At 37.7% G+C, this 25,681-nt stretch overlaps 1 protein-coding gene across 5 annotated transcripts in view; it reads left to right on the plus strand.

The window, feature by feature from the left end:
• LOC138715414 (lysozyme 1B-like) overlaps positions 1 to 25,190 on the plus strand; it is an 83,587-nt gene extending 58,397 nt beyond the window's left edge. For all 5 annotated transcript variants that reach the window (XM_069848275.1, XM_069848278.1, XM_069848274.1 and 2 more), the window contains one exon: positions 24,879 to 25,190. In XM_069848275.1, the coding sequence (XP_069704376.1) occupies positions 24,879 to 25,021 (143 nt within the window). In that variant the 3' untranslated portion in view covers positions 25,022 to 25,190. The remainder of the gene's footprint in view (positions 1 to 24,878) is intronic.
• The last annotated feature ends 491 nt before the right edge of the window (positions 25,191 to 25,681 follow it).

Below are 25,681 nucleotides of genomic sequence, written 5' to 3' on the forward strand. Positions count from 1 at the left end.
ACGTTGGAAGTTTTCTGATTACAATAATAGTCTACTAATAATAATAATATTAATACTGTAATAATAAAGTATTTTACGCGAAAGAATGTAATTACTTATTTCATTCAAATTTGGGATATTTTACTTGAAAACAGAGATTTCTTGCGTATCAATTTGATACTTTTATCATGACAGAGTAAACAACACTGCCAGTAGCATATTTCAGTTCGCAATGTGATGTGAAATAGTACAAACAAGTGGCAAAGCTAAGGTGTAAATAATGGGTAGGCTGAAAAAAATCTCCGGACAAGTTAAGAGTATTGTCCGGCCACTGAAGGAATATTGCACATTTTTATCACTGCCAATGTGGCATTATAAACCAATTTTCAACACTTTTATCACAGCCACAACACATTTCAATTCTTATTGTTCTATATATATATATATATATATATATATGGAATTATCACAACATTAACACATTTAAATGTAATTATTATGAAAGTAGTCGTATTTTCTTCCTGGCATTACGATGAAAAACGATCCACTTCCACTAGATGGCCCACGACACGACTAGCAGGGTTGGTAATACATGCAAACGAAATGATACTAAACGTGAGGAATGTTACTACACGTGTGTAGTATTATGTGACTGCTTAGGTTAGGTCTGATTAGGTATGTACGTGGGGGATTAAGGATATGGAAGTATAAAAAATTGGAAATTCATCCTTTGAAGAGGTGGAAAAATTCAAATAGGGTAAACTAGGTAGTTATTGACCAGTATACGGTAATTGACCGCTTCCTTTTTTCAAGTATATTGTGAATAAACCACGATCGTGATTTCACTTTTTGCTGCATATACATCTAGTAACAACCCTTATTTGTGGCTAGTTGTCACTGTTCATCCTACTGAGTTAGTGTCAATTACTATAAAGTGAATGTCCGCAAACTACAGTGATTGGTCATTTATAAATTATTTGTTGGAATAACGACCAATTTGCTCCAATTCTATATATGTTATCGGTTCAATGATGGGGATTTTTACAGAACTGATACTATATTATAATGCCTAAGCCAGGTAAAGTGCATTATAAAGAGGAAGCTTTACGAAACGTCATAGAACCTGTCCGCAGTGGAATTGATTTAAATGAAGCTGCGAAGAAGTTTGGTTTCCTGAAAGCAACCTTGGCGTCCAGAAACAAATATCCCGTTGAAGGAAAAGTGTCCTTTGGTCCTCGCCCAGTATTGGGGAAGCCATTTGTAATAACATCAGAGAAATGACACACACTTGCTTCTGATAAGCACAAAAGAGAAAAATGGAAGAAGAGGTAAGAGAAGAAAGGAAGCGAATAAGAGATGAGAGAAAAGGCAGCGAGAAGAGTTCTTTTTTATTTTATTTATTTTTTAACGTGGTTATTTAACGACACTGTATCAACTACGACGATAGCGTCGGTGGGATTGATGATCGTGAGATGGTATTTGGCGAGATGAGGCCGAGGATTCGTCATAGATTACCTGACATTTGCCTTACGGTTGTACAAAACCTTGGAAAAAAACCCAACCAGGTAATCAGCCCAAGCTGGAATTGAACCCGCGCCCGAACGAAACTCCGGATCGGCAGGCAAACGCCTTATCCGACAGAGTTACAGTAGCGTGCAAATTAATCCGAACAACGTAATTACTTATGCAAAAACACTCAAACGGGATAAAAAAAAAGGATCTAAGACATAACTCAGTAATCTATGTGGCCTCCCTTGTTCCTAATAACAGCTCTGACACGATTTGGCATGGATTCCACTAATTTACCACAAATATTCTTCATTTCTTCATCGCGAAACCATACACCAATGAGGGCAGAAATCATCTCCTTTGTAGAACAATCCATTTTTTGCATTCTTCTTTTGCAAATTGAACACAAGTTCTCAATGGGGTTGATGTCGGGTGAGATGCCTGGCCAGGGGAGTACCTGAATATTCTTCTTGTTGAAGAATTCTGTAGTTTTTCGAGACGTATGGCATGGTGCCAGGTCTTGTTGGAACACACCTCTGCCATCCGGAAATGATTTTTGCAGCTGGGGTACGATTCTGGTTTCCAATAAGTGAATATATTTGTCAGAATTCATCATTCCCTTGATAGGTATTAATGCTCCAGGCCCTTCATGTGTAAAACAACCCCAAAACATTACTTTAGGGGGGTTTTTGGTGCTTGTTGGAGATGAGCTGCTGTTACTTTTTCGGATCCTTTCCGTACGTAAGAAACACGGTGGCTGTGGACCTCGAAATGAGACTCATCGGAAAAAAGTACATTCTTCCAGTCATTCACTGTCCAGTTTGATGTAATTTTGCCCACATTAAGCGTTTTTTGCACATAACAGGGGTTAGCAGTTGCTTCTTAATAGGCTTACGAGCCCTTCGTCCAGCTTCCAAAAGCCTACGCCGCACTGTTGTGACGTGAATAGTCGCCCCAGTGGTAGCCATTAACTCGCGGGTTAAGTCGACAGCAGTTAGTCTAGGATTTAATTTACTTTTCCTGACAATTAAACGATCATCTGCAGGTGAAGTCTTCCTTTTCCGGCCACAGTTTCCTTTTTTCTGGGGTGTGGTGGATCCAGTCTCCCTGTATCGTTTTATGATCGAATTAACAGTAACCAAACCGATGTGACATTCTGCAGCAATTTGCCTCTGTGTCATAGAAGAATGCTCTGCTAATGTTATAATTTTAGACCGTTTCGTGGAGTTGTATCCATTTGTGAAGACGACAGAATGTACACAGGATTGCAGTATTAAGTCTTCAACACAACTGAAATGCTTATAAGTACAAAACGACAGGCAAAATGTCACATATTATAAAGAAATAATAACGACAGACCTTCAACAATGGAATTACACGTACTACAGATGTCAATTAAAGCGGTATGAGCAGCTGTGAGGCCAACAATGACAGAAAATGTAAAAATATGTCGTGTTCGGATTAATTTGCATGCTACTGTACGTTGGTGGCGAAGAGTTCTTAATGAGAAAGATCAGAACAAGAGAAACGAAACAGACAAGAAAAAAACGAAAAAATGTGAAAATGTGTTGTTCAGTCACTAATAAGTGAGTATTCAATAACCGTGCAGTAGACGGTCAATCACTAATAAGTGTGTGGTCAATAACTGTGCAGTAGACGGTCAATCACTAATAAGTGTACGGTCAATAACTGTGCAGTAGACGGTCAATCACTAATAAACGTGTGGTCAACAACTGTGCAGTAGACGGTCAATCACTAATAAGTGTATGGTCAATAACTGTGCAGTAGACGGTCAATCACTAATAAGCGTGTGGTCAATAACTTTGCAGTAGACGGTCAATCACTAATAAGTGTGTGGTCAATAACTGTGTAGTAGAAGGTCAATAACTGTGAAAATGGACTTGTTGTGTTTATTTAATTTATCTTTGCATTAAAATTTTATTTTTTCTTTCGTTTATTGATTTTGATTTGTTTCTGAATCTTCACTTGACCTTTGAATTTCTTTCAATAAGTTACCATTGTTTTTCGCTATTTTATTGTTTTATTATACATTAGCTTAAGTGGTCAATCACTATACAGTTTACCCTACCTGGAAGCAACAGTAACAAATATAAACGACACTCGGGAGGAAATTATACGCAGAATAAATGTCGAAAATGCCTGTTATTATTCGATTGAGAAGCTTTTGTCATCTAGTCTGCTGTCAAAAAATCTGAAAATTAGAATTTATAGAACAGCTAATTTACCGGTTGTTCTGTATGGTTGTGAAACTTGGACTCTCACTTTGAGAGAGAAACAGAGATTAAGGATGTTTGAGAATAAGGTTCTTAGGAAAATATTGGTTTCTAAGAGGGATGAAGTTACAGGAGAATGGAGAAAGTTACACAACGCAGAACTGCAGCATTGTATTCTTCACCTGACATAATTAGGAATATTAAACCCAGACGTTTGAGATGGGCAGGGCATGTAGCACGCATGGGTGAATCCAGAAATGCATATAGAGTGTTAGGTGGAAGGACGAGACATAGATGGGAGGATAATATTAAAATGGATTTTAGGAAGGTGGGATATGATGGTAGGGACTGGATTAATCATGCTCAGAATAGGGACCGATGGCGGGCTTATGTGAAGGCGGCAATGAACCTCCGGGTTTTTAGAAGCCATTTGTAAGTAAGTCTACTGACATACAGTATAAAGTAAGAATCATTTTGGCTTTATTTCTATTTTGTGCGTTTGCTTCATGATTCATAACTGCAGCCAACAGGCCGTCTTGGTTTTAAATAAGTATGCCTATACATTAGTGTCATTCTTATTAATATCTGAAATTGTAATGGGACACTAGTTATGTAAGAATTATCTACGTAATGTACTTCAACACGCGTTTTTCTCCTTCAGTACAATGTAAGTACAGCGTGCAGTGGACGGGGCTTCTAGCAGACGACTTTCCTGTAAACTGGCCGCACATACTTACTCCCTCTACGGTTATAGCATTGTGTGAGAGGTTAGGGTAGATTATGTGTGTAGTATTATTACTATGTTGGCGACCTGAAACCCATTGTCACATTAAGGAAATATGGCCGTATTCGTAATTCACGTACGACGATTTTCGTATACAGGCCTAAGTAATGTACGTAATTAGGGCGGGTTGGGTGAGCTTATGCTAGCTCTCCCAGTGATCAAGTCAATTTCTACTAATCAATACTATAAATCCAAGGCATTTTCAAGTTATTTTAGCAAGTTCCTATAGTGTCTGGAACATAAGTAACCTTCACCAAATCTCCTTACCTTATATTCTTATACAGCAGGTCCAGGCGTCGATTCTTCTTGGTTACAAAAGTATAAATTAGGCCTACTCGTTCCTTGAAACTCTGATCAATATTTGCAAGTTGTTTAACCAGTTTCTTTTTAGTAGCGATTGTACTAAGATAACTTAATCTTTCATTCATCGTAATTCAATGGAGATAATTTTTTACCCTTTTCAATGTGCTCATACTCCTTTCAGAGGAAGATGTAACATCGAATGCCAATGCCAACTAGATAGCTAAGTCGTGTTACCTCTTCATAGATGGTTTGAAGACCATTGCTAATTATGAATTTCAGGAGGTCTGCAGGAAGTAAATGCTCTTCCTCATCTATATAAATATTCTTTTACTCATTTTCTAATCCTTCTTTGTTGAAAAATGGATGTGGACAGGTTCTTTAATTCCATAACAGGAAAATTTGGTTCATATCCCACAAAGTTATTCCCCACAAAGTCATCTCCAAAACGCGTTTCATTTGTACAATCATTTGCATTTGTTGTAACTTTAAAGCTGGAAGAGCATTTCAAATGATCACGTATGAATTGTTCTGGTCTGGAGAGGAGTTCCAATAATAATAATTCAAGATAATTCCCTTTATTGTCGAAACTTTCATCTTCAAGCTCTTGTTTATCTAAGAAACAAACAACTTTGATAAGTCTCCCAATTACTAATCTATTTCGTTTCACAGTTATTTCATTGTTATGTTTGTTGGCTTGAAGCCAAATAATTGCATGTTCAATAATTCTTTCAAGACCTAGCAAGAGAAAAATCTCTTCATTTTGAAGATGTCTTCTTTAACTCTGATATTTTTCCGCTTTCCTATCATTTTTTTTTTGTGACATAGACCTCATAACAAGAAGATGACTACTCATTTGCACCCCCAAACAGACTACAGGTATAATAATATAACTTATTTGCCTCAGAGAACATTGTTATCCAATGATATTGTAGTCATTGGAAGTGAAGTGAGCTGCGGTCGTGCGTGATGCTACCATTTTATTACCCATAGTTCAGTACAAAAGCTAAAATATATTAAGCATTTCAAATATCAAATATAAAGCCAAAGATATTAATACATAAAGTCAAAGATATTAATACATTGTTCAATCTTCCACATCCTCCCCTCCAGGGGGATGACCAGCTGCACGGGGCGTACGATTCGATGTCCATCTGGTGTGCGCAGCATCACTGTCCTTACGTTGCCGTCTCGTCCTCGTCGCAGTCGCAGTTCCTCGATGACAGCCTTTTCCCACATGTGGCGGCGACGCACGTCTTCCTGGAGCAGGACCAAGTCTCCTACTCGTAGTTTTACTCCCTTCTCTGTAGTCTGCCGGACATGGTGATAGTTTCTCAGCTCTAAAAGGTATTCCTTTCTCCATCTTTTCAAAAAGTCTCCTCTAGCTTATTGTAGGAGCTGGAATTCCCTTTTTAAGTTTCCATGAAGAAGTGATTCAGGTCCGACATGGTTGTAACTTGATTGTCGTCCGTTATGCAGGAAACTAGCGGGTGTCAAGGTAGCTGAATCTTCATTTTGTAGCATAGGACGTGAATTTATGGCTGCTTCTACACTAGCCAGAATGGTGTTAAGGGTTTCTTAATCTACTTGTCTGCGTCCTAATACTTTTCTAATGCAGCGTTTAACTGTGCCAACCATACGCTCCCACCATCTGCATCCTCCTCACAAAGCAGCAGGTGGAGCAATGAACTTCCAGTGTACACGGTTAAGGGCGAAGTATTGGAACGTTTTGTCTGCCAGAAAGATAGTTGACAGTTCTCTGAACTCCTTATTGGCTGCGTGGAAGGTAGTTGCATTGTCTGAATACACCATGTGTGGGATACCTCTACGATTCACAAATCTTTGAAATGCAAGGAGAAATTTGTCTACTGACATGTCAGAAGTAAGTTCGAGATGAATGGCTCGAGTAATGGCGCAAGTGAGTAATAACACATAGACTTTCTGAATAGTAGGGTCTTGCTTCGTATATAGTGGACCAGCAAAATCCAATCCAGTGACTGAAAATGGTGATGAGCACTGGACGCGGTCTGCGGGTAGTGGGGCTTCAGGAGCTTGTCCATATCGGTTGTTCGCAAGTTTGTAAGGTAAGGAAAATCGTAGGATCTTCTTTATTGCCTGTCGCGCTCGAATGAACCAAAATCGTTCTCTAATGTCAGAGAGCACGGTTCGTAATCCCTGATGATGCAACTTGGCATGCGTGTGTCGGATCAGTAGAAATGAGAAATGATGGTTACCGTTGAGAATAAGTGGGTGTTTTTCATTGAATGATGTATCAGTGAATTGAAGTCTGCTCCCAGACGGATGAGGTTGTCATGTAGGAATGGTTGAAAACTGGCTATCTTGGAACATTTCGGAAGAGATGAGTTCTTGCTTAAGGCTTCATACCCTGCGGAGAAACATTCTCGCTGAGCAATACGGATCAAATAAGTGTTACTTCTATCAAGTTCAGAAGCTGTTAGTTCGTCGTAGCATTTGTCTCGTCCGTGTATGTTATTCAGAAAACAAAGTATCTAACCCATTACGCGTAGAAGTTTTTTGTAAGAACTGAATCTGGTAAACTGAAGAAAGGTCTGCTCTGTAGTCACCACAAGATTCTGTTGTGGAGGTTTTCTAACTTCTGGGAGTGGGATGCGATCAGATTCGACGTTGCCAGGCCAACATTGAGGTGAAAGTCGAAGCCAAGGAGGTCCATTTCACCATGAAACAGTTGAATCTAGTTCATTAGCTCGAAGTCCTCGTGATAGGTGATCTGCGGGATTATCAGTTCCTGGGTATTGCTTTCATTGTGATGGTGAGTTGTAAGAGACAATCTCGGTAACACGGTTGCAAACGAAGATTTTCCAACGGTGTGGTTCGTTGCAGATCCATCCAAGGGTAATAGTGGAGTCAGTCCACAGTGTCCCCTTTGCTATGTCGCAACTTATGGTTTCACAGACGTACTGTAAGAGCCTTGCTCCTACTAAAGCAGCAAGTAATTGCAGACGAGGTAGTGTGACTCTTTATGAGAGCTATTTCGGCTTTACTGCATACTAGTTGGACTGTTGTGGCGTTCTCACATTCCGTACGAAGGCATATGGCGGTACCGTATGACCGTTCAGATGCGTCACAGGAAACATGAAGTGTAGGGTTCTCAATACGTGAATTCAAAGCTCCTATCCAACGTGGAACAGAAATGTCAGGTAAGTATTTACGATTGCAGCACCATATTGACCATTTCTCGCCTATGTCGTAGGAAAGTGTCTCGTGCCATGCAATACCTCTAGTCCAAGTATCCTGGAAAAGTATCTTTCCGATTATTGTGATTGGTGAGAACAGACCAAGCGGATCATAGATTCTCGAAGTAACTTGAAGTAGCTAATTGACGTTTGGTAGTAGGTTACTCTGAAACTATTCTCGGAATATCAAGAGAAGTAGTAAGAATATCAAACTCAGCATCCCAATTTATACCTAGGACTTGTGGTTTCGTCTACAATTCTAAATCTTGGGTCTTCCAAATATTTAGAAGTGATGTGGAGTTTGTAGTCCATTTGGACAAAGGAAGTTTGATTATACTCATCAGTGTGGTGATCTCTGTGTATATTGTTGAAAGTTCACTTTCATTAGCGACGGAAATAGCAAAGTCGTCCATGTATGTGCATTTATCCATGAGGGCGGTGGCTGAAGGAAACTGGTGCTTGTACATGTTATCTAGTTCTCGAAGTGTTGCCGACAGAAGGAAAGGTCTACAAGACAGTCCAAAGGGTAGTCTGGTGAATCTGTAAGTAATTACGTCATTAGTAGTATGGTAAAAACCTTGATCATCCGATAAAATGCGATACCATAAGAATCTTGTTAGATCTTTGTCTGCGGGATCCAATGACAAGACGACCTAGTGTGCTTAAATGCGACAGGCTCATGTCAGTATATTTACTGGCATGTAAAAGAACTCCTATGGGACAAAATTCCGGTACAACCGGTAACGCTGATATAACCTCTGCAGTTGCCAGCGTCGTTAAATAAAACATAACATTTTAACTTTTTTTTTTTTCAATGACAATTGCAGAAATGCCTGACCGACATAGGGCTAGTAAGGCATGCTGAAGTAATCTGAATCTAAGTAATACTGCCAAAGTTTCTGGTAGGAAATTGGGGTCAATTTCCAAGATGTCGTTCAGTAATTGGGATCCATATCCATTTGTTGATGCGTCAAATACAATTCTCCATTTACACTGGTAGCCATAATTCTGGAAACTTTTTGTGTTTGTACTGAATTCTCATAACATCTGTTTTTATTCACACATTAAAACGATTTAAAATATTAATAGTGACTGAAAGCATCAAACAAACATTGTCTATTCTGTTTTTGTAGAAAATACATGACTTTACATCAAAATGTGTATGAGAAAACATATATTTATACACTAACACTTAGAAACACTTTCTTGTTATTTTTTCATTCACTCTGTAAACAGTTAGTACTTTGTGGGATAACCTTTGTTTTTAATGACAGCATCAATTCTACGGGGCATTGAGTCCACCAGACGTTGCAGTTCTTCCTTGCTGATGATCCGAAACCAGCTGTGGATAATGGCATCAATGAATTGAGTTTTGCTGCTGCAATTTTTTTTAACACTAAAACTTTTTACCTTGACAAGTTTTCAATTGGATTAAAATCAGGACTATTCCCAGGTCACTTTAATACCTTGATGTTTTTCTGTTGAAACATTGCATAACACTCTTGGCAGTATGGCATGGAGCACAATACTGCTGAAATACAAAGTCATCACAATTTGGGTGTAATTCGGCAAAGGATGGTTTCAATTTCACTTCCAGAATACCTTTTTTTTGTATTTTTCCGCGTTCAAGTTCACTTGATAAATCTGAAATCTTCCTACTCCATTCCTGGACATGCATCTCCATATGACAGCAACAGGATGTTTTATGGTTGCGATGAGGCACTGGGAGTTCAAAGCTTCTCCATTTCGTCGATGAACATATTTGATTCCGTCACTTTCAAATATAGAAATCCTTGTTTCATTGCTCCATATCACTTTCCCACAGTCACCACTGGTCCATGATTAATGACTTTTGCACCAATTTACACGATTTTCTCGTTGTCTTTTGTTGAGAAATGTCTTTCTTCTGGGTGCTCTTGCTTTCAATTCATTGTCAAACAACTTCCTTCGAAGAATTCTCACAGAAATATTACGTCCACTGCTGTGTGGAACTTCCTGTATCTCTTTAGAAGATTTCCTTCGATGTTTAAATGCTAATCGACAAATCTGCCTCACATCTCATGGACTTACTTCAGGTTTTCTACCAGTCCTAGGTGCTGTTTTACAAGATTTTGTGGATTTGAACCTGTGCCATTTCTTCTGGACGCCAGACACTGTAGCACCATTACCAAGCTTCCTTACAATTTCCTTGAATGTGTAGCCTTCTTCTCGAAGTGTAACTGCCCTACTTCGATTAGAAGGTGTTCAGTACTTTCATGGAGCCATTGTGATAAAATTATTATCAATAACGTTTGTGGTAAAGTAATCAGGTGTTAACCGAACGAAATCTTGTCAGACTAATGATAGAAACACACTAATAATGTCCATAATTTATACTAACAGTGCTCAACAATGCTTCTAATGATCAAAAATAATCTTAAAATCAGCAATGGACTAATTTTTATTACAGTAAATAATGGGAAATTATAATGAAATTTGAAATTAATATTTAGATCTTAAACGACAAAAACATAATTCCCCACATAATGACTATTTATTGTTAAAATATTAAGAATTTAATATAATACCTTTATTATAACTCCATAATTGACGAATCAGTCATTACTAATATTTTAAACTGTATAAATCTGTGAATAAATACAGATATTATAATAATTCAATACAAAAATAAAAAGTTTCCAGAATTATGGCCACCAGTGTAGTACAACCACGCTTTTTTTCTTGACAGCATAGTGCGACATGTAGAAGGATAAGATGGGTTGAATATTCATGTCGACAACCTCGACCTGTCCTTGAAGGATCTAGTTGAGCATTTGGTCATGATACATGGCCTTGTATGTGGTATTCTTCTCGAAGTTCCTTATCAGAACTTGAAGGCGTTTTTCAGCATTCGTGCGGTTGTCGTCCAGGAATGAGTGAGCTTTCTTTGGAAGTAGTACTACTCTTCTGCCTTCTTCTATACGAAAGGATTTATGAAATTGTTGGAGGATCTCTGAGTTCCTAGGACTTAAAGATTGTAATCTTAACTCGGTGTCTTTAATGCCATACTTTCGAGATTCCAAAATTGACGAACTTGGTTGTCGAGTACCGAAGATTCTTCTTACAGCTCCATCTTACTGACGTGAACTTGGTTGATAACGACTCCATACCTATTGCCACTTAGGTTCCATCCGAAAATGGAGGAGATTAGAACGAGGGTAGGTAAGATACGGATTGGAGATGTATATTTCATCAAATTCCAATAGTGATCACCACCAATTAGTATTTCAACAGGTAGGTCTGGTGAGTTATTACCGGGGATCTGCTACTCTTATTTTCCGGGTGTGCGCAAGAGAAGCAATATCTTCAGGAGTTGTCGGATGCGCAGAATAATGGTTGCTGCTCTATAGGGCAGTGATGAGTTTCGTTGTTTTGCCCCAAAAACTCTGAAGCTGAAAGCGTACTAATCGTCGTTTCTCTGGAGTGGGTTGGCTTGATTCAAAAGCACTGACGGTGACGTTACGTTCGGCAACAACGTCAAGATTAGTTTGTCAAAAGGGACGTACAAATTAAACTAGACTGACTGCCTGAATCTAAGACGCAGCGTGTTATTTTACTCAATCCTGTTGGTCCAACAACTCGAACACGAGCTGTCTGCAGGTGCGTGAAGTCGGGCGATCGGGTGGCAACCTGGTTGACCGTCGTCGGTGTGAGATCTTGCGTAGTGCAGATGGAATAGTGGTGTGATTTCTTGCATTTTCTGCAGGAGGCTCTTCCTCGTCTACTGCAGATTCTAGCTGAGTGACCACGATTGAAATACAGGAAACAACGCGATGACTCTTTAAGTTTCTCTGTACGGTTCTTCACATGTGTAACTCACTTGCAATCCTGGGCCCAGTGTCCACGGCTCTCGCAGAATACGCAGAATTGTTGCGGTGGTCGTTTTGCTCCTTTATGATGTTTAGATGATCTCCTTCCCACGTGGAAAGCGGCTGCTGTCGGAAGAAGTACGTTGGAAGTAGGTGAGTCACAACTAATTTCTTCGTTGTGAGAGCGCTCTCGACTTCATCATTCAGGAACTCCTTAAGACGGGTGATATGACCTTCAGAAAGTTGTTCTCTCTTTGCGAAGATGATCCATCGTCGGCATATATATTCAGGAAATGCGCGGAGAATTTTGTGTGCAAGGATGCGAACATAATTATCAATGTTCTCTCCTAGGACTCGAAGAGCTTGTAGTCGGCGATTGCATTCTACGCACATGTGGTTTAAGGATTTAGCATTGACTGATCTAAGAGTTTCAGATTTTCTAGAAAGTCTAAATGCGTCTGAATAATGCGGTTCTTGTCGCAGTATTTGGATTGAAGAATGCGTTTAGTTTCTGCATGAGTATCAGCTGTGACGGCGATTCCATCAACTAATCGTTTGGCTTCCCCTTCTAAGTAACCTCTCAAAAGTACATGCTTATCTATTGTCGACACGGTCGGGTTTTGGTCTACAGATGACTGGAACTGTTCCCAATAGCGGGACCACGTTACAATATGGCCATAGAAAGGTTCTAGTTTAATGGTGGATAATTTCACAGAATGAGTGACTGCAGTTGGTACTGTAATAGATGAGTTAACGCTAAGAGCGGACGTTGATATTGCTAACCTCTCACCATTGCATTGTGTAGCACCTTGTATGGGGCGTTTAACAATGTCGGTATACTCTTCAGTGTTGCCAATTCAGCGGTTTTCCCGCTAGATCCAGCGTTTTTCAGTGTTAGTTTAGCGGATAAAATTTATGAAGTTTGTATTGCTGATATAGGGATTTAGCGGGTATTTTTAGCACTTACAGCAGCAAAATAATCTAATTTTACATTGACAATATGTCAATTTAGCGATTTCTGCACTGTCTCATGGCGGATTTTTAAGAATCGAGTTGGCAAAGTACTCGTATATGAAATAATAATAATAATAATAATAATAATAATAATAATAATAATAATAATAATAGCCATTTAACAATATAACAAACTAGTGCTTATTGTTATCGAGGAAGTAGACGTGACAACGTGACGGTTAGAGTGAAACCTACAGAGCAACAATCGGTCGACAAAATTATGTTTTAAAAGCACACCGCAAGTTATTGTATGATGCCGACATGTTAAGCATGAGGCCGCGGCGATAATATAAGTTGTGTGTGTTGGCTGGCTAGCTGGGGGACAGATCCGATATGCATCCATGTACATAGCCACTCTTTATGCGGATATTATTCCAGTCGACAGGTGGCCTGGATGCCAATTGTAACTTAAATCCAATGCTGACACGCGTATCATCCTTTCTCAGCTCAGACAGAGCTAGGTCCCATCCTCAGATATGATTAACCACATGATCTGGAGCCCCAAGTCCTTAAATCTCATATCAAACGAAGACCCGTACTACACCCCAAGACTTCATCCCAGCCCCTTTTTAACTATTGTAGATGTCACATTAAATAGAGGGAAATAGAGTGTATTGGAGGAATGAAAGGGTTAAACAGGAGTACTTGGAGAAAAGTTCCCTATAATATCTGCTTTGTATATCACAATTCCATCACGACCAGACTGAGCATCGAATCAGCGCGCGCTAGTGTTGAGCCACAGACACGGCTGGAATTGTGTTTCATATTGTATTGTAACACCAGTGCATTATATTAATATAGACCCTTAAAAAAGGAAATAATTCATTCAGGAAGACTACAAAATACTAATCGTACGAAACAAATTTAGGACTGGAAAACAGACCGCATTATTCCTTAAATAGGGGGTAAGGGGTATAAGTGCCGTCCTGTTCACAATCCTTGGGGACGGTCTATAGGATCAAAAAATATCCATGCAACATAGGGTCAAACCTCGATAGTGTTCCTAGATAAAAATATTTCTTTCCTTATTTTATTTGCGTTATACTGTTTATATTGTTACTAAAATTACGAAAACAATTACATCAGTAGGTACTCTATATCTAGCAAAGAGTTAATATTAGTTTAAATAAATATTTGTGTGTTCTATTACGTTTTCGTGAAATTAAATAACAATGCATATTTAAATTTGTTAATATTTTGGTGTGAGAGACGCGGCAACGTTCATCAGGCAGTACTCTGCACAGACGTAAGTACGAGTCAGCTGAATTCAAGCTCCTTGTCCGTAGCTCTACTGCCGAGCGGATGGCAGTTCAGTACAGGGTATTCGATGAACAATTTACAATGTCATTCAGAGTTTAGGAATATCATATGTTATTAATTTATGGAAAAAGTCGTCGTAATTCAAGTGAGGCAAGAAAGATGTATCGTCAACATTTTCCTCAAAGAAGGTTACGTAATCGGCTAAATTTTGTAGTAGTTTCTCAGCGATTATTAGAAACTAGGGCCCGTATTCATAGACATTCTTAGCGCAGGCTTTCGGTGGATGATCAGCGAACTAACGTTTTTCCTATTTATAAACCAGTGTCAGCGATATGATATGATGTGAATCCTGTTTAGCACGCTCGTAGCGCGGGCTAGCGAAATGTCTATGAATAGCACCCTAGAAGACTCTTACTTCGTGTCGAAAATCACACAACCAAAAATTTGTTTAAAAATGATACTGCTTTACGGAAGCGGTAGAGATTAAAATGTTGCATTAGAAAAAAGTTCGTGTGATTTTATGCAGAAAACCAATGTTGTTTATTTTTGAGACCTACAATTAAAAATGGAGCAATATTATTATATAAAATGTAAATTTACCATAATGTTCTATTAATGAGATTGAAAGTTTGTATTTGCTGCTCGTTTTATGTAAACAACAGTATTGTCATAGTCCGCTCCTGCATTAGAACAGAGCATCTGTTTTGTACCGGTATGTCTGTACCCGCTTGAGCTGTACTGTATAGGCCTACTTCTAAATCCCCTCCTCCCCGTTTGAGTATACTGAGCATCGTACAGTCAACGAACACATATTTCTGTAATTGACAAAGTCAAATAATACATATAAAATAAACAACAGAGACATAAAAGACAATAAAATTGTATCAGAAACACACAACAACATTGACATTAAAAGAACTCATAAATATCATTAAAGGGTTTTGAAACAAGTGTTTCTATCGTTTGTCGTATGCCCGTCGCGTCAGGTGTAAAAGGCGCACTAAATTCCTGGTTGGCACAAAGGTAGCAATTACCGATCATAAAGACAGTTGAAGCGATTAATAATGATAAATGCAGTGGAAGTAATCAAAGCCCATTGTAACAATAACAATGTAATTGACTTAACGATGAAATAAGACGATACACAAATGGATTGATGTTAGATACAAATAGTGATAGTACAGAAAATACTAGAGTAGAAACCAATCTGCATAGATTAACAAGACTCTCAAATATATCTCTGAATATTGTAGTTCTATCCAGAATGTTCTCTCACAAAAGGTAAGCTATACTAGATTCGTATCAAAACCATCTGTAGAACTAACTTCAACCTAATAAGTTCATATCTATACATCTGAGTATATCTGAATACTATTAACTGTCGTACATTAATTCCCATTCAATATGTAATACCTGACCTAATACAATATCCTGATACATGCTTTCCTTCATTACAACAAACCAATTCTGATTCAGAGAACAATATTCATATAAAGTATAATACGATAGAAATGCAGTCAATCTTGAATAATATTAGCCTGCCAATAATAAGCACACATCTGCACAATAATTTACAAGATTCAATAATTAAGCACATAGAGAGGGAAAGGAAATAAATATCCGGCCTACAATCTGAACCACGTAAACAATTTAACCTCTGCAATTAGACATACTTCGTTACGATACTCAATTGGTCGTGCTCATCAGCACCATTCTCGAAACTATCATAGAATTCCGACACGAGGCAAAGTATCTCCACAAATTCCGCTATCTCACACACACGCGACCCAATATACAAAATTTAGGAAAACCAATTCACATAACCTCAAAAGCTAACGTATCCAAATACGACACAAAATATAACCACAAAATTCGCGTAATCAATACACATGTGGAGTAGTATACAATCCCTAGCGAATCCACGTCGCATAATCTAAGCAACTTATCGTAACAAAATGCAGTACACTATGCACCAAATCTATAAATTCAAAGTTACGTATTCCTGCAATATTAACAAATATACAGGGTGTTTCAAAAATACGGGGCATAATTTCAGGTATGTATTTCCCACATGTAGACAATCAAAATAGTTCATTACAACATGTGTCCGGAAATGCTTCATTTCCGAGTTATGGCCTTCACAACATTGAAATTCACCGGAACGGTTTTCTTTCCGCAGGTCGTTGCCGTCAAAGGAGACATTAAGAGGGCACTCTGACAGTTCATTCCGAGGCGAAGGTTACATTCAGTGTTGTGTAGGCGTTAGACTGTGCGACATGTATTCAAATCAAGATCTGGCAGAGATACACTTCATGTACGGTAAGGCGGACGGCAATGCTGCGCTGGCTCGTCGTTTGTACCAGGAGAGGTAACCACAGCGACAATGTCCAGATCGGAAGACATTTGTACGTCTCCATTACCATCTGTGCGAGTATGGAAAATTTAACTCTCCTGGTTTGGGAAGGGGACGACCAAGATCTACAACTCCAGAAGTACAGGAGGAGATTCTGGAGGCTGTGAACATGACTCCTTCTATCAGCACACGAAGGGTAGCGTTGCAAGTCAATGTTTCTCATACGACTGTCTGGAGACTGTTGAAAGAGTATCAATTGTATCCTTATCATTTGCAACGTGTACAGATTACCCTGCACGAGTTAGGTTCTGTCAGTGGTTCTTGCAGCAGTGTGGTGTAAATCCGAACTTTCCTGCCTTAGTATTATTTACAGATGAAGCACAGTTCACACGAGATGGCATAACAAATTTCCACAATCAGCATGTATGGGCGTATGAAAACCCACGTGCAACTGTTCCATCTCATCACCAGGTGCGGTTCTCCCTCAACATGTGGGCCGGTATCATTGGTGATCGATTAGTTGGACCCCATGTACTTGTAAACAGACTTACGGGGCAGGCGTTCACAAACTTCCTGGTAAACACCATACCTCATGTTTTAGAAGACACTCCACTGATCAATCGTCAACACATTCACTTCTTGCATGATGGCGCTCCTGCACACTTCAGTCGTACGGCTCGCCGGTACTTGAATCGAAGGTTTCCTGATCGATGGATAGGTAGAGGTGGCCCAATTGCTTAGCCTCCACGCTCACCTGATCTGAACCCTCTCGATTTCTGCTTGTGGGGCCATTTAAAATGATTGGTTTATTCGTCTCCGGTGCCTGATTTGGAATCCCTTCGGAATCGAATTGTGGCATGTTCTGAGGACATACGCAATACTCCTGGAGTTTGGGATCGTGTTCGCAGGTCAATGAGACATCGATGTGAGGTCTGTATTCAAGCAGGAGGTGGACATTTTGAACATCTTCTGTAATATATATTTTGATGTACCGAAGTACATATGATATTTCCACGCAGATATTCTGCGTCATCACATGATGAAAGAGTCACTCATCTGAGTGCACCTCAACACATGTATGGACTTCGGTCCTGCGTTCATAGACATCTATGGCGTAGTGCAGAGGGCGACCACTAGAGGGAACCCAAGAGATGGAGCTTAATCTGAGACGATTCTAAACGGCGTCGGGATTGTATCCGGCGTGGCTTAGTGGATAAAGCATCAGCACGTAGAGCTGAAAACCCGGGTTCAAATCCCGGCGCCGGAGAGAATTTTTCTCCGTTCCATCTCTCTTTCATCTTCTGTAATGACAACGACCTGCGGAAAGAAAAACGTTCCGATGAATTTCAATGTTGTGAAGGCCATAACTCGGAAATGAAGCATTTCCAGACACATGTTGTAATGAACTATTTTGATTGTCTACATGTGGGAAATACATACCTGAAATTATGCCCCGTTTTTTTAAACACACTGTATAGAGCTACGATCTTGCCTATACCGTAGCTACTTCCTGGTTCAATAATCTCTCTATCCATCTTCACGTCCTGAGTAAATCGTACGATGTTGACTCTACTACGCCGGTTTCCTGAGTGAGTTCTGCGTCTATCAGTACTTATCAAGAGACCTCGGTTTCCTCTCCCCACACTGCCTCATAAACATGCTAGCCAATAGGATGATTAATATGAGTAATGTATCGGAATAGATGGCACTATTAGTAAATATGGCGACTCTGCGAAGTTCCTTGGTGTTAGTAGTTTGGCATCACTCGTTGAGCCGTAGTACACGGCTCAGTTTGTTGATCAACCAACTATACTAAAAGCCAGGTTATGAACCGACTAAACCGGAAGCAACGTTCTGTTGCTCTCTTTCTGAGCTATCTTGCCACATAGTGGCGCGAGATTCAAAGCGTGTTCAGCGTTTGTCACCGATATGTTTAAAATAACTACTATATATAGTTCTCGATAACACTATCAGCAATATTAGTAATTAAAATTACGGTTTTTAAGAAAGCACGAGCTAATGACGCTGGTACGAAATGCGACTCGTAATGCACGTGGTACTGCAAATGAACTGGGAAGTTTGGCTACACTGTCTCCGTGATTCCGTTGCCAGATTTTCGTTAGCAGACGACATTTTCACGTGAGGTCCAATGAAAAGCTCCGTTCTTCCTTTCCCCTCCAACCACCCACACTCAACGTGTCATCGCTGTACAGGCTACCTGTCTAACCTGCACTTTCCTCTCGTCCTGTCAACTACTTCCTGTTTAGTCGGTTCATAACCTGGCTTTTAGTATAGAGAGAAGTCTGTTAAGAAACTTCCTTTCCAGATTGAAAACATATGTCGAAAATTAATTTGCAATTTTTAAAGACATAATAAAATAATCATTCATTGTTTTAGTTAGCCTACATTTAGGCAAGTCAAAAAGGTCACGGCTTCTGGTGTTGTATAGGTGAACATCATTCCCATGTGTCAACATTTGTGAATTATTTTTGACAAAATTTAGGGCTTAATAAATATACAGTGACGTTCCACTCATTATTCTTTCATTCACAAATAACGGTCTGCAGTGTGCCTTCATTGATGAGTTTGTTATAATTCTAATAGGTCTTTTTGTAACATTAGAACCTTATTAATATGAGTACTATTACCCCATAAAAGTAGTCCGTAACAAAGTATACTATGAAAATAATAAAAATAGAGAACTCTAATGTACTTCTTCGGAATATACATTTTCAAATTTCTCAGAAGAAATATTACTCTTGAAAATTGTTTACAAACAAAATCAATATGGTCTGCCCAGGTACGTTTGGTGTTCACAGTAATACCGAGGAGTTTGAAGTTATTATTTTCCATGGTTATAGGCCTAATACTAAATAAGGGAAATCAGTTTTACTTCCATTTAGAAGAAATTTGTTGAAAGTAAACCATTTTTGGCTTCCGTGAAAACTGAATTAGTAAGAGTTTTCAATTAATTAATATCACTATGACTTGTCAAAAAAGTGGCATCATCAGCGAATACCACAGAATAAGCAGAAACATTTCACATCAAATCATTAACCATTACTAAAAACAGAATAGGATCCAACACTGAACTTTGAGACACACCATATTTTACACTCATGAGCTTAGATTTATTGCCATCAATGATGACACACTGCTGACGGTTACTGAAATAAGAAACAAATAATTTCAATTCACTCCATCTAATACCACAATATTGTAATTTTTCTAATATAACATCATGCGAAACACAGTCGAAAGCCTTACTTAAATCACAAAATGTAGCAGAACTAAATTTGTGGTCCTCAAGATTTTTGTACACCCACTTGTATAATTTCAATTTTCAATTTTCAATTTTATTTATTTCAAATATACAGAATAAAGAAATATAATTACAAAACAAACAAAGAGAAATACAAATAAAATAATACAAACAATATAAAAAGAAGATACAGTAGTATTAACAAAATTTGAGACCGAATGAGCAGCGCTCGTGCTCGGTCGCAGTTCAGATATAATATTAAAATAAAAAATAATAATATAAATAAATAAGTAAAATAAAATAGGAACTAAAATATAATTACAGCGGCAATGGAATTATATAATATAATATTAACACTATAGAAGAATAATATCGCACGTGAAAAGTAGGACTAATATATATTTCAAAATTATAGAATATATAGAGAGAAATTATAGAGCTTCGAATATATAACTAATAAAACCAATAACAGCTTTGGTTGTATTATAATTAGATCTAAATCCGTATTGAGAACTATAAAACATGTTATTAGATTCAAAGTATTCACAAATTTGATTTTTTATTACAGTTTCAAATATTTTAGCAAAAACAGGAATAATAAGGGAAATTGGCCTAAAGCTACTGGGTTCCGTATTGTTGCCCTTTTTAAAAATGGGAATCACCTTGAAAATCTTGAGCTGTTCTGTATACTTCTAAACTTCCTCCTCTCCATCCAGCAACGTTGCAAAACGTATAATATTATAAACTTTAATAATTAGTTCAATATTGCAATTAGAAAAAATTGTAAGGACATTTTTTCTTCCTCATAACATGGATACTCATTAGTTAAAATAATGACACTTTTAGTCCTTACACCCTGTATATTACTATAGTCCTATGTCTCCAGCAACAGCAACAGTGTATGGATATAAATAGCTTGACAGTATGTACACAGTTCAGGTCTGCTGTTCAATGAACATGCGAAAAGAAAACAAAGCGGGGTGGTCGGAGAACAGTGCTGTAATGGAATAATTTGGTAAAAAGCACTTCATTAGGAAAGAAGAAAATGTATTTTATACACAAATAAGGAGAGATTTTTCATTTGAAAGGCTTAAAATGTTCACAATCATTGATTTTAATGTGTAGAGACTCGTAAAGCACACACTCATACTGTAATTTGCTTTATTTCAAGTTTGTGCTAATATTTATTATTATATTTATTAATTCCCACCTTTAATTGGGTCTAAAGTATCTAGATGCGTTCTACTTATTGTAAAAATTAGGAGTACACCAATTTCGGGTGTCATGTAGGCATGGCGACTGAAAATGTTTATATGGCGCCTGAGATTTTTGAGTTAAAAATTTTTAAGATTTCAATTTCTTTTATGTCAGTACGACTAAAACATATTGTTAATAAAAGCGGTTGTAGGAAGAAATTCGAATGTGCTTTTTAGATTAATATTTTTACATATGTTGCGCATCTCATGATATTATCACAACATAGCTTCAGTGAAGAGCACAGAGTATCTCAGTGAGCGTGTGTGTTTGCACTGCATAGATATTTAATATTGTTTAATATATCTCAGTACATGTATCTTAGCTCGAATACTCTCCTCATTGCATGGGTGAGAAAAGTGTGCTGCTCCTGAAAAATTTTTATTTCCTTCTATTCCTAGTAAAAATTATTTTTTGTCGCATACAATCTGCCTTTAAATAAATACTTCCTTATTATTGTTATGAAATACAAGTGGTATATTGCACAACAGTACTATTTCTGTTGTTCAATCACTCATACATACAGATACACAAATAAATAAATGTAAACATATAGCACCGTAACGTATTTGAGACTATTTCATTGCAAGGTGAAATGTTGACTCGCAACTTGCTGTCCGTATGAAGCTAGTCAGGCCTGGCGGGCCCTGGCGGCGCCAGGGTACTATTGTTCGAGGCCGTGTGGTGTCAAACCACTTCTATGATTTCCATAATTATATCGTCAAACTTTGCATTTATAAAAAGTCATATTTTACACATATTTAAAAATTTCATAATGAGGTCTCGTTTGCAAACATAAAAACATCTATATCTAGATTTCTCCTTTTTTGAAAATAGGAATAACCATAGAATATTTTAATCTCTCAGAGACAGTAGCGGCTCGCCATAAAAATAGGTGAAGTGCTGTTCACATAAACAAATGCATGCACAGTTTTACCAACACCACGAGTAGGCCTACTATTCGTAAACTACGTACAATTTTACTATTTCTAGAACATATGCAAACAGGAAAATGAATTTATTTCAGCACTCACCTTATTTCTTGTACACTAAGGCAATCCTATCTTTCAAAACTGAAAATCTGTCGACGTCTCAATAAAATATCTCGAGTTTCGCTGAGGGTGGACAGTACGTCTATAAAACGTTATGGGGCTAATGATGAAAGTCTTGTTGTGATGTAGCATTCCGAGTAAAATTTTTCAATGTTTTCAAACAGAAAAGCTTCTTTTATTGAAATTTTTTTTTAAATTATTGTATACCACTTATCTATTTTCTTAGCACTTTTTAAAAACAAAGACAATGGAACTGTAGGTCCTCCAGAATTTAAAACATGTTTTTTAATTCTCACATTTAATTCTACCAAACAGTGTTTCTGATATATTACAAACTGTAACATTTTTTGGATACATATTTCGCATACAGTTATCAACATTTTCTATGTACCGGTACCCAAGTATTTGTATAATATACTCGTAATATTATATATACATATTATAATATATACTATGAAGTAGGATTAATAAGTTACACTATATATACACTTACCACTAGTGCGTACTTTAATACATTAAATAAGTAGCCATTAATATATCTGTATTTATTATTAAGATTATATATGTACATTTCATGCGCGAGTTAAACTTTCCAATACAAGAGCTAAAAGAAATTGGCAAGATCGTGAACTCGTGAGAAGAAGTAACACATGTGGGGTATATTCCTGATAAAATAGCATACAGCCAGCTAATTTACCGTTGCAGTGGGTGGCTGCTTAGACAAAAGGAATGAGAATACTTTTCTCGAGTCAGATAGTAGACTACATACTGTACAATTTCACCGCCCTTCAACAGTAGCCTAGCCTGCGGCCATGGAGACCAGCTTCAACCCTTTTCTATTATTAGTACGTTAGATCTGCAAACTGGTTAGGCCTACTACACCTGCAACAAATCTGACAGCTCTCCTAACTGAAAGACTCACAAATGCACTTCACAGGCACTATGATTCTCCAGCATGACGTCATGTTACCATGGAAACCAAGTGCTGGATGAGAGTGGGAACCCAAATACAGTAGTTTCATCTCTACAGTAGTTCCAATAGACACCACTCGGCACTGAGCTCTCAGTGCTCGTAACAGTAAACATTATTCTATGCTGTGGGCGGTTACAGGTACTGTTTATACACCTAAACACTGCTGATATCGGCTGAAAAAACTTCACCTACGTCATCTGAATAGCCGCCCCCGCTCGGGGAATATACCATTGAACATTGAACGGTTAGGCCTACATATATAACTTAGTGGCCTAGCTATGATACTTATGTGAACTTGCTCTTAATATTTTGCTTGTCATTTCATCATACCCTGAGGAGATTTTTTACTTCATATTTTCAATAATTGCAATCATTTCTTGTTTGTTTGTTGGAAATATTTGAATATTTGGGAATTTTATTGAAAAATATTGTGTTAAAGAGTCTAAACTGTTAGTAATATTATCTTGGGGAATGTTGAAGCTATCAGTTATTGAAAGAAAATATTTGTTAAACATATTTGCAATACTTGATTTTGACGTTTTTGTATTGTTATATATAAGGATATAGTTTGTTTCTTACCTTTTAATTGTCCACTTTCTTTTTTAATAATCATGTTATAAGTTGTTCTGATTTTATTATCAGAGTTTTGTATTGTTGTATTATAATGTAATTCTTTAGCTTTTGGTGTCACTTTGTATAATATTTTTGAATATTTTTATATTGTTGTTTTCAGCTTGTATCATTATTATTTCTATTCTGTATATAATTATATAATGATGTCTTCCAAGAGATTTTAATATCTTGTGTTTACCATCTATTGTTGGATATTTTTGTATTTTTATACTTTACAAGACAACTGGATTCAAAAATATGACTTTGACTATATACTGATTCCCATGTTTCATTTTTAAGATTTGTTTCAAAATGATTCAATGATTCCCTGTTAATAATTTTGAATATCACTTTAGCTGATTTTTTGATGATGTATTAATATTTATATATAGGAGTTGAGCATCATGATCCGAAAGACCATTAATAATATTTGGGGTTGTTTGAGATATACCTATTCTTTTCTTTTGCAATAAATATGTTGTCGATTGCAGTAGCAGAATCCCCTTGTATTCTGATCGGAAAATTTACTATGTAAATGAAATTGAAAGACGTTAGCAATGAATTTAGTTGATTTTTCCTATTATTTGGTTGAGAAGCTTTTATCATCCAGTCTGCTCTCGAAAAAGCTGAAAGAATTTATAAAAAAGCTATATTACCAGTTGTTCTGTATGGTTGTGAAACTTGGATTCTCACTTCGAGAGAGGAACAGAGGGTAGAGGTGTTCGAGAATAAAGTGCTTAGGAAAATATTTCGGGCTAAGAGGGATAAAGTTACAGGGGACTGGAGAAAGTTACGCAATGCAGAACTCCACGCATTGTATTCTTCCCCTAACATAATAATTAGAAACATTAGATCCAGACGTTTGAGATGCGCAGGGCATGTAGCACATATGGGTGAATCCAGAAATGCATATAGAGTGTTAGGTGAAAGACCTGAGAGAAAAAGACATTTGGGAAGACCGAGACATAGATGGTAGGATAATATTAAAATGGATATGAGGGAGTGGAATATGATGCGAGGGACTGGATTAATCTTGCTCTGGATAGAAACCGATGGCGGGCTTATGTGAGGGCGGCACTGAACCTCGGGTTTCTTAAAAGCCATTTGTAATTGTAATAATAGTCAACAAGTGTGTGACTCTCACCGACCTTTTAGTATTTCCTCCTCTTGTCCAGCTCAAAAGTCACTTCTCGAGAAGGTGATTAGTATGTTTTTAATGTTATTCTCAGACCTGCTGCGTGACATCCAGGCATCAATCAGGTGCGCTAGACACATCAAGGAGGTGCAGGGATGGGGAGCCTGGACGGTCATCAACAGGTGTTGGGGACGTCCATCTGACCTTCCAGATGTCACGAGGTCCTGTGGTCTGTGAGCAGTTTGAACACTGCCAAGCAAGATTAGTGTTCATTACATATAGTGAGTTATTCTGATGTAGTATGTGACGCATTAACACTCAAGAGGTGGCTGCATTTAATACGATTTACAGAATAAATGTTTAACGAAGTAACAGAAAATAAATTCTCTGGATGACAAACATTGAATGTAGTTAAATTACTTGCCCATTCTTCTCAACTTTGCTCTTACAATTTTCGTCCTTCTCACCTTCACTCTCCTATCTCCTCTTTGTTCTCATGTTTTTCCTCTTTCATCTTTCTTTTTCTCTTCTTCCCATGTTCTTGTTTTCCTCCTTTCTTTCCCTTATATTTTCCTTTTTTAATTCTTTCTTCTATCTTCCTCTTAATTTCGTCTTCATTTGACCCGTTTTACTTATTCTCCGGACCCTTTAGGGTAAGGTTGCCTAATTCCGTGACATATTTAATAAAGTCTATATTTATGCCAAAAATTGTAATAAAAGTTTTCAAATAACACCTAAATGGCGTTATTTGGACCTTTAGCTACAGTTCTTACAACATTCAGTGTCAACAGTTTCGCAAGTTTGGTATACTGGATGTTCATTTCAAAGTGTGTCGTGACGTCACTGTTGTGAGTCAGCGATTTGAAGCGAGTTTCAGCTTTTATGTCAGAGAAGTTG

The sequence above is a fragment of the Periplaneta americana genome, chromosome 15, assembly GCF_040183065.1.
Source record: "Periplaneta americana isolate PAMFEO1 chromosome 15, P.americana_PAMFEO1_priV1, whole genome shotgun sequence".
Classification (NCBI taxonomy): Eukaryota; Metazoa; Arthropoda; class Insecta; order Blattodea; family Blattidae; genus Periplaneta; species Periplaneta americana.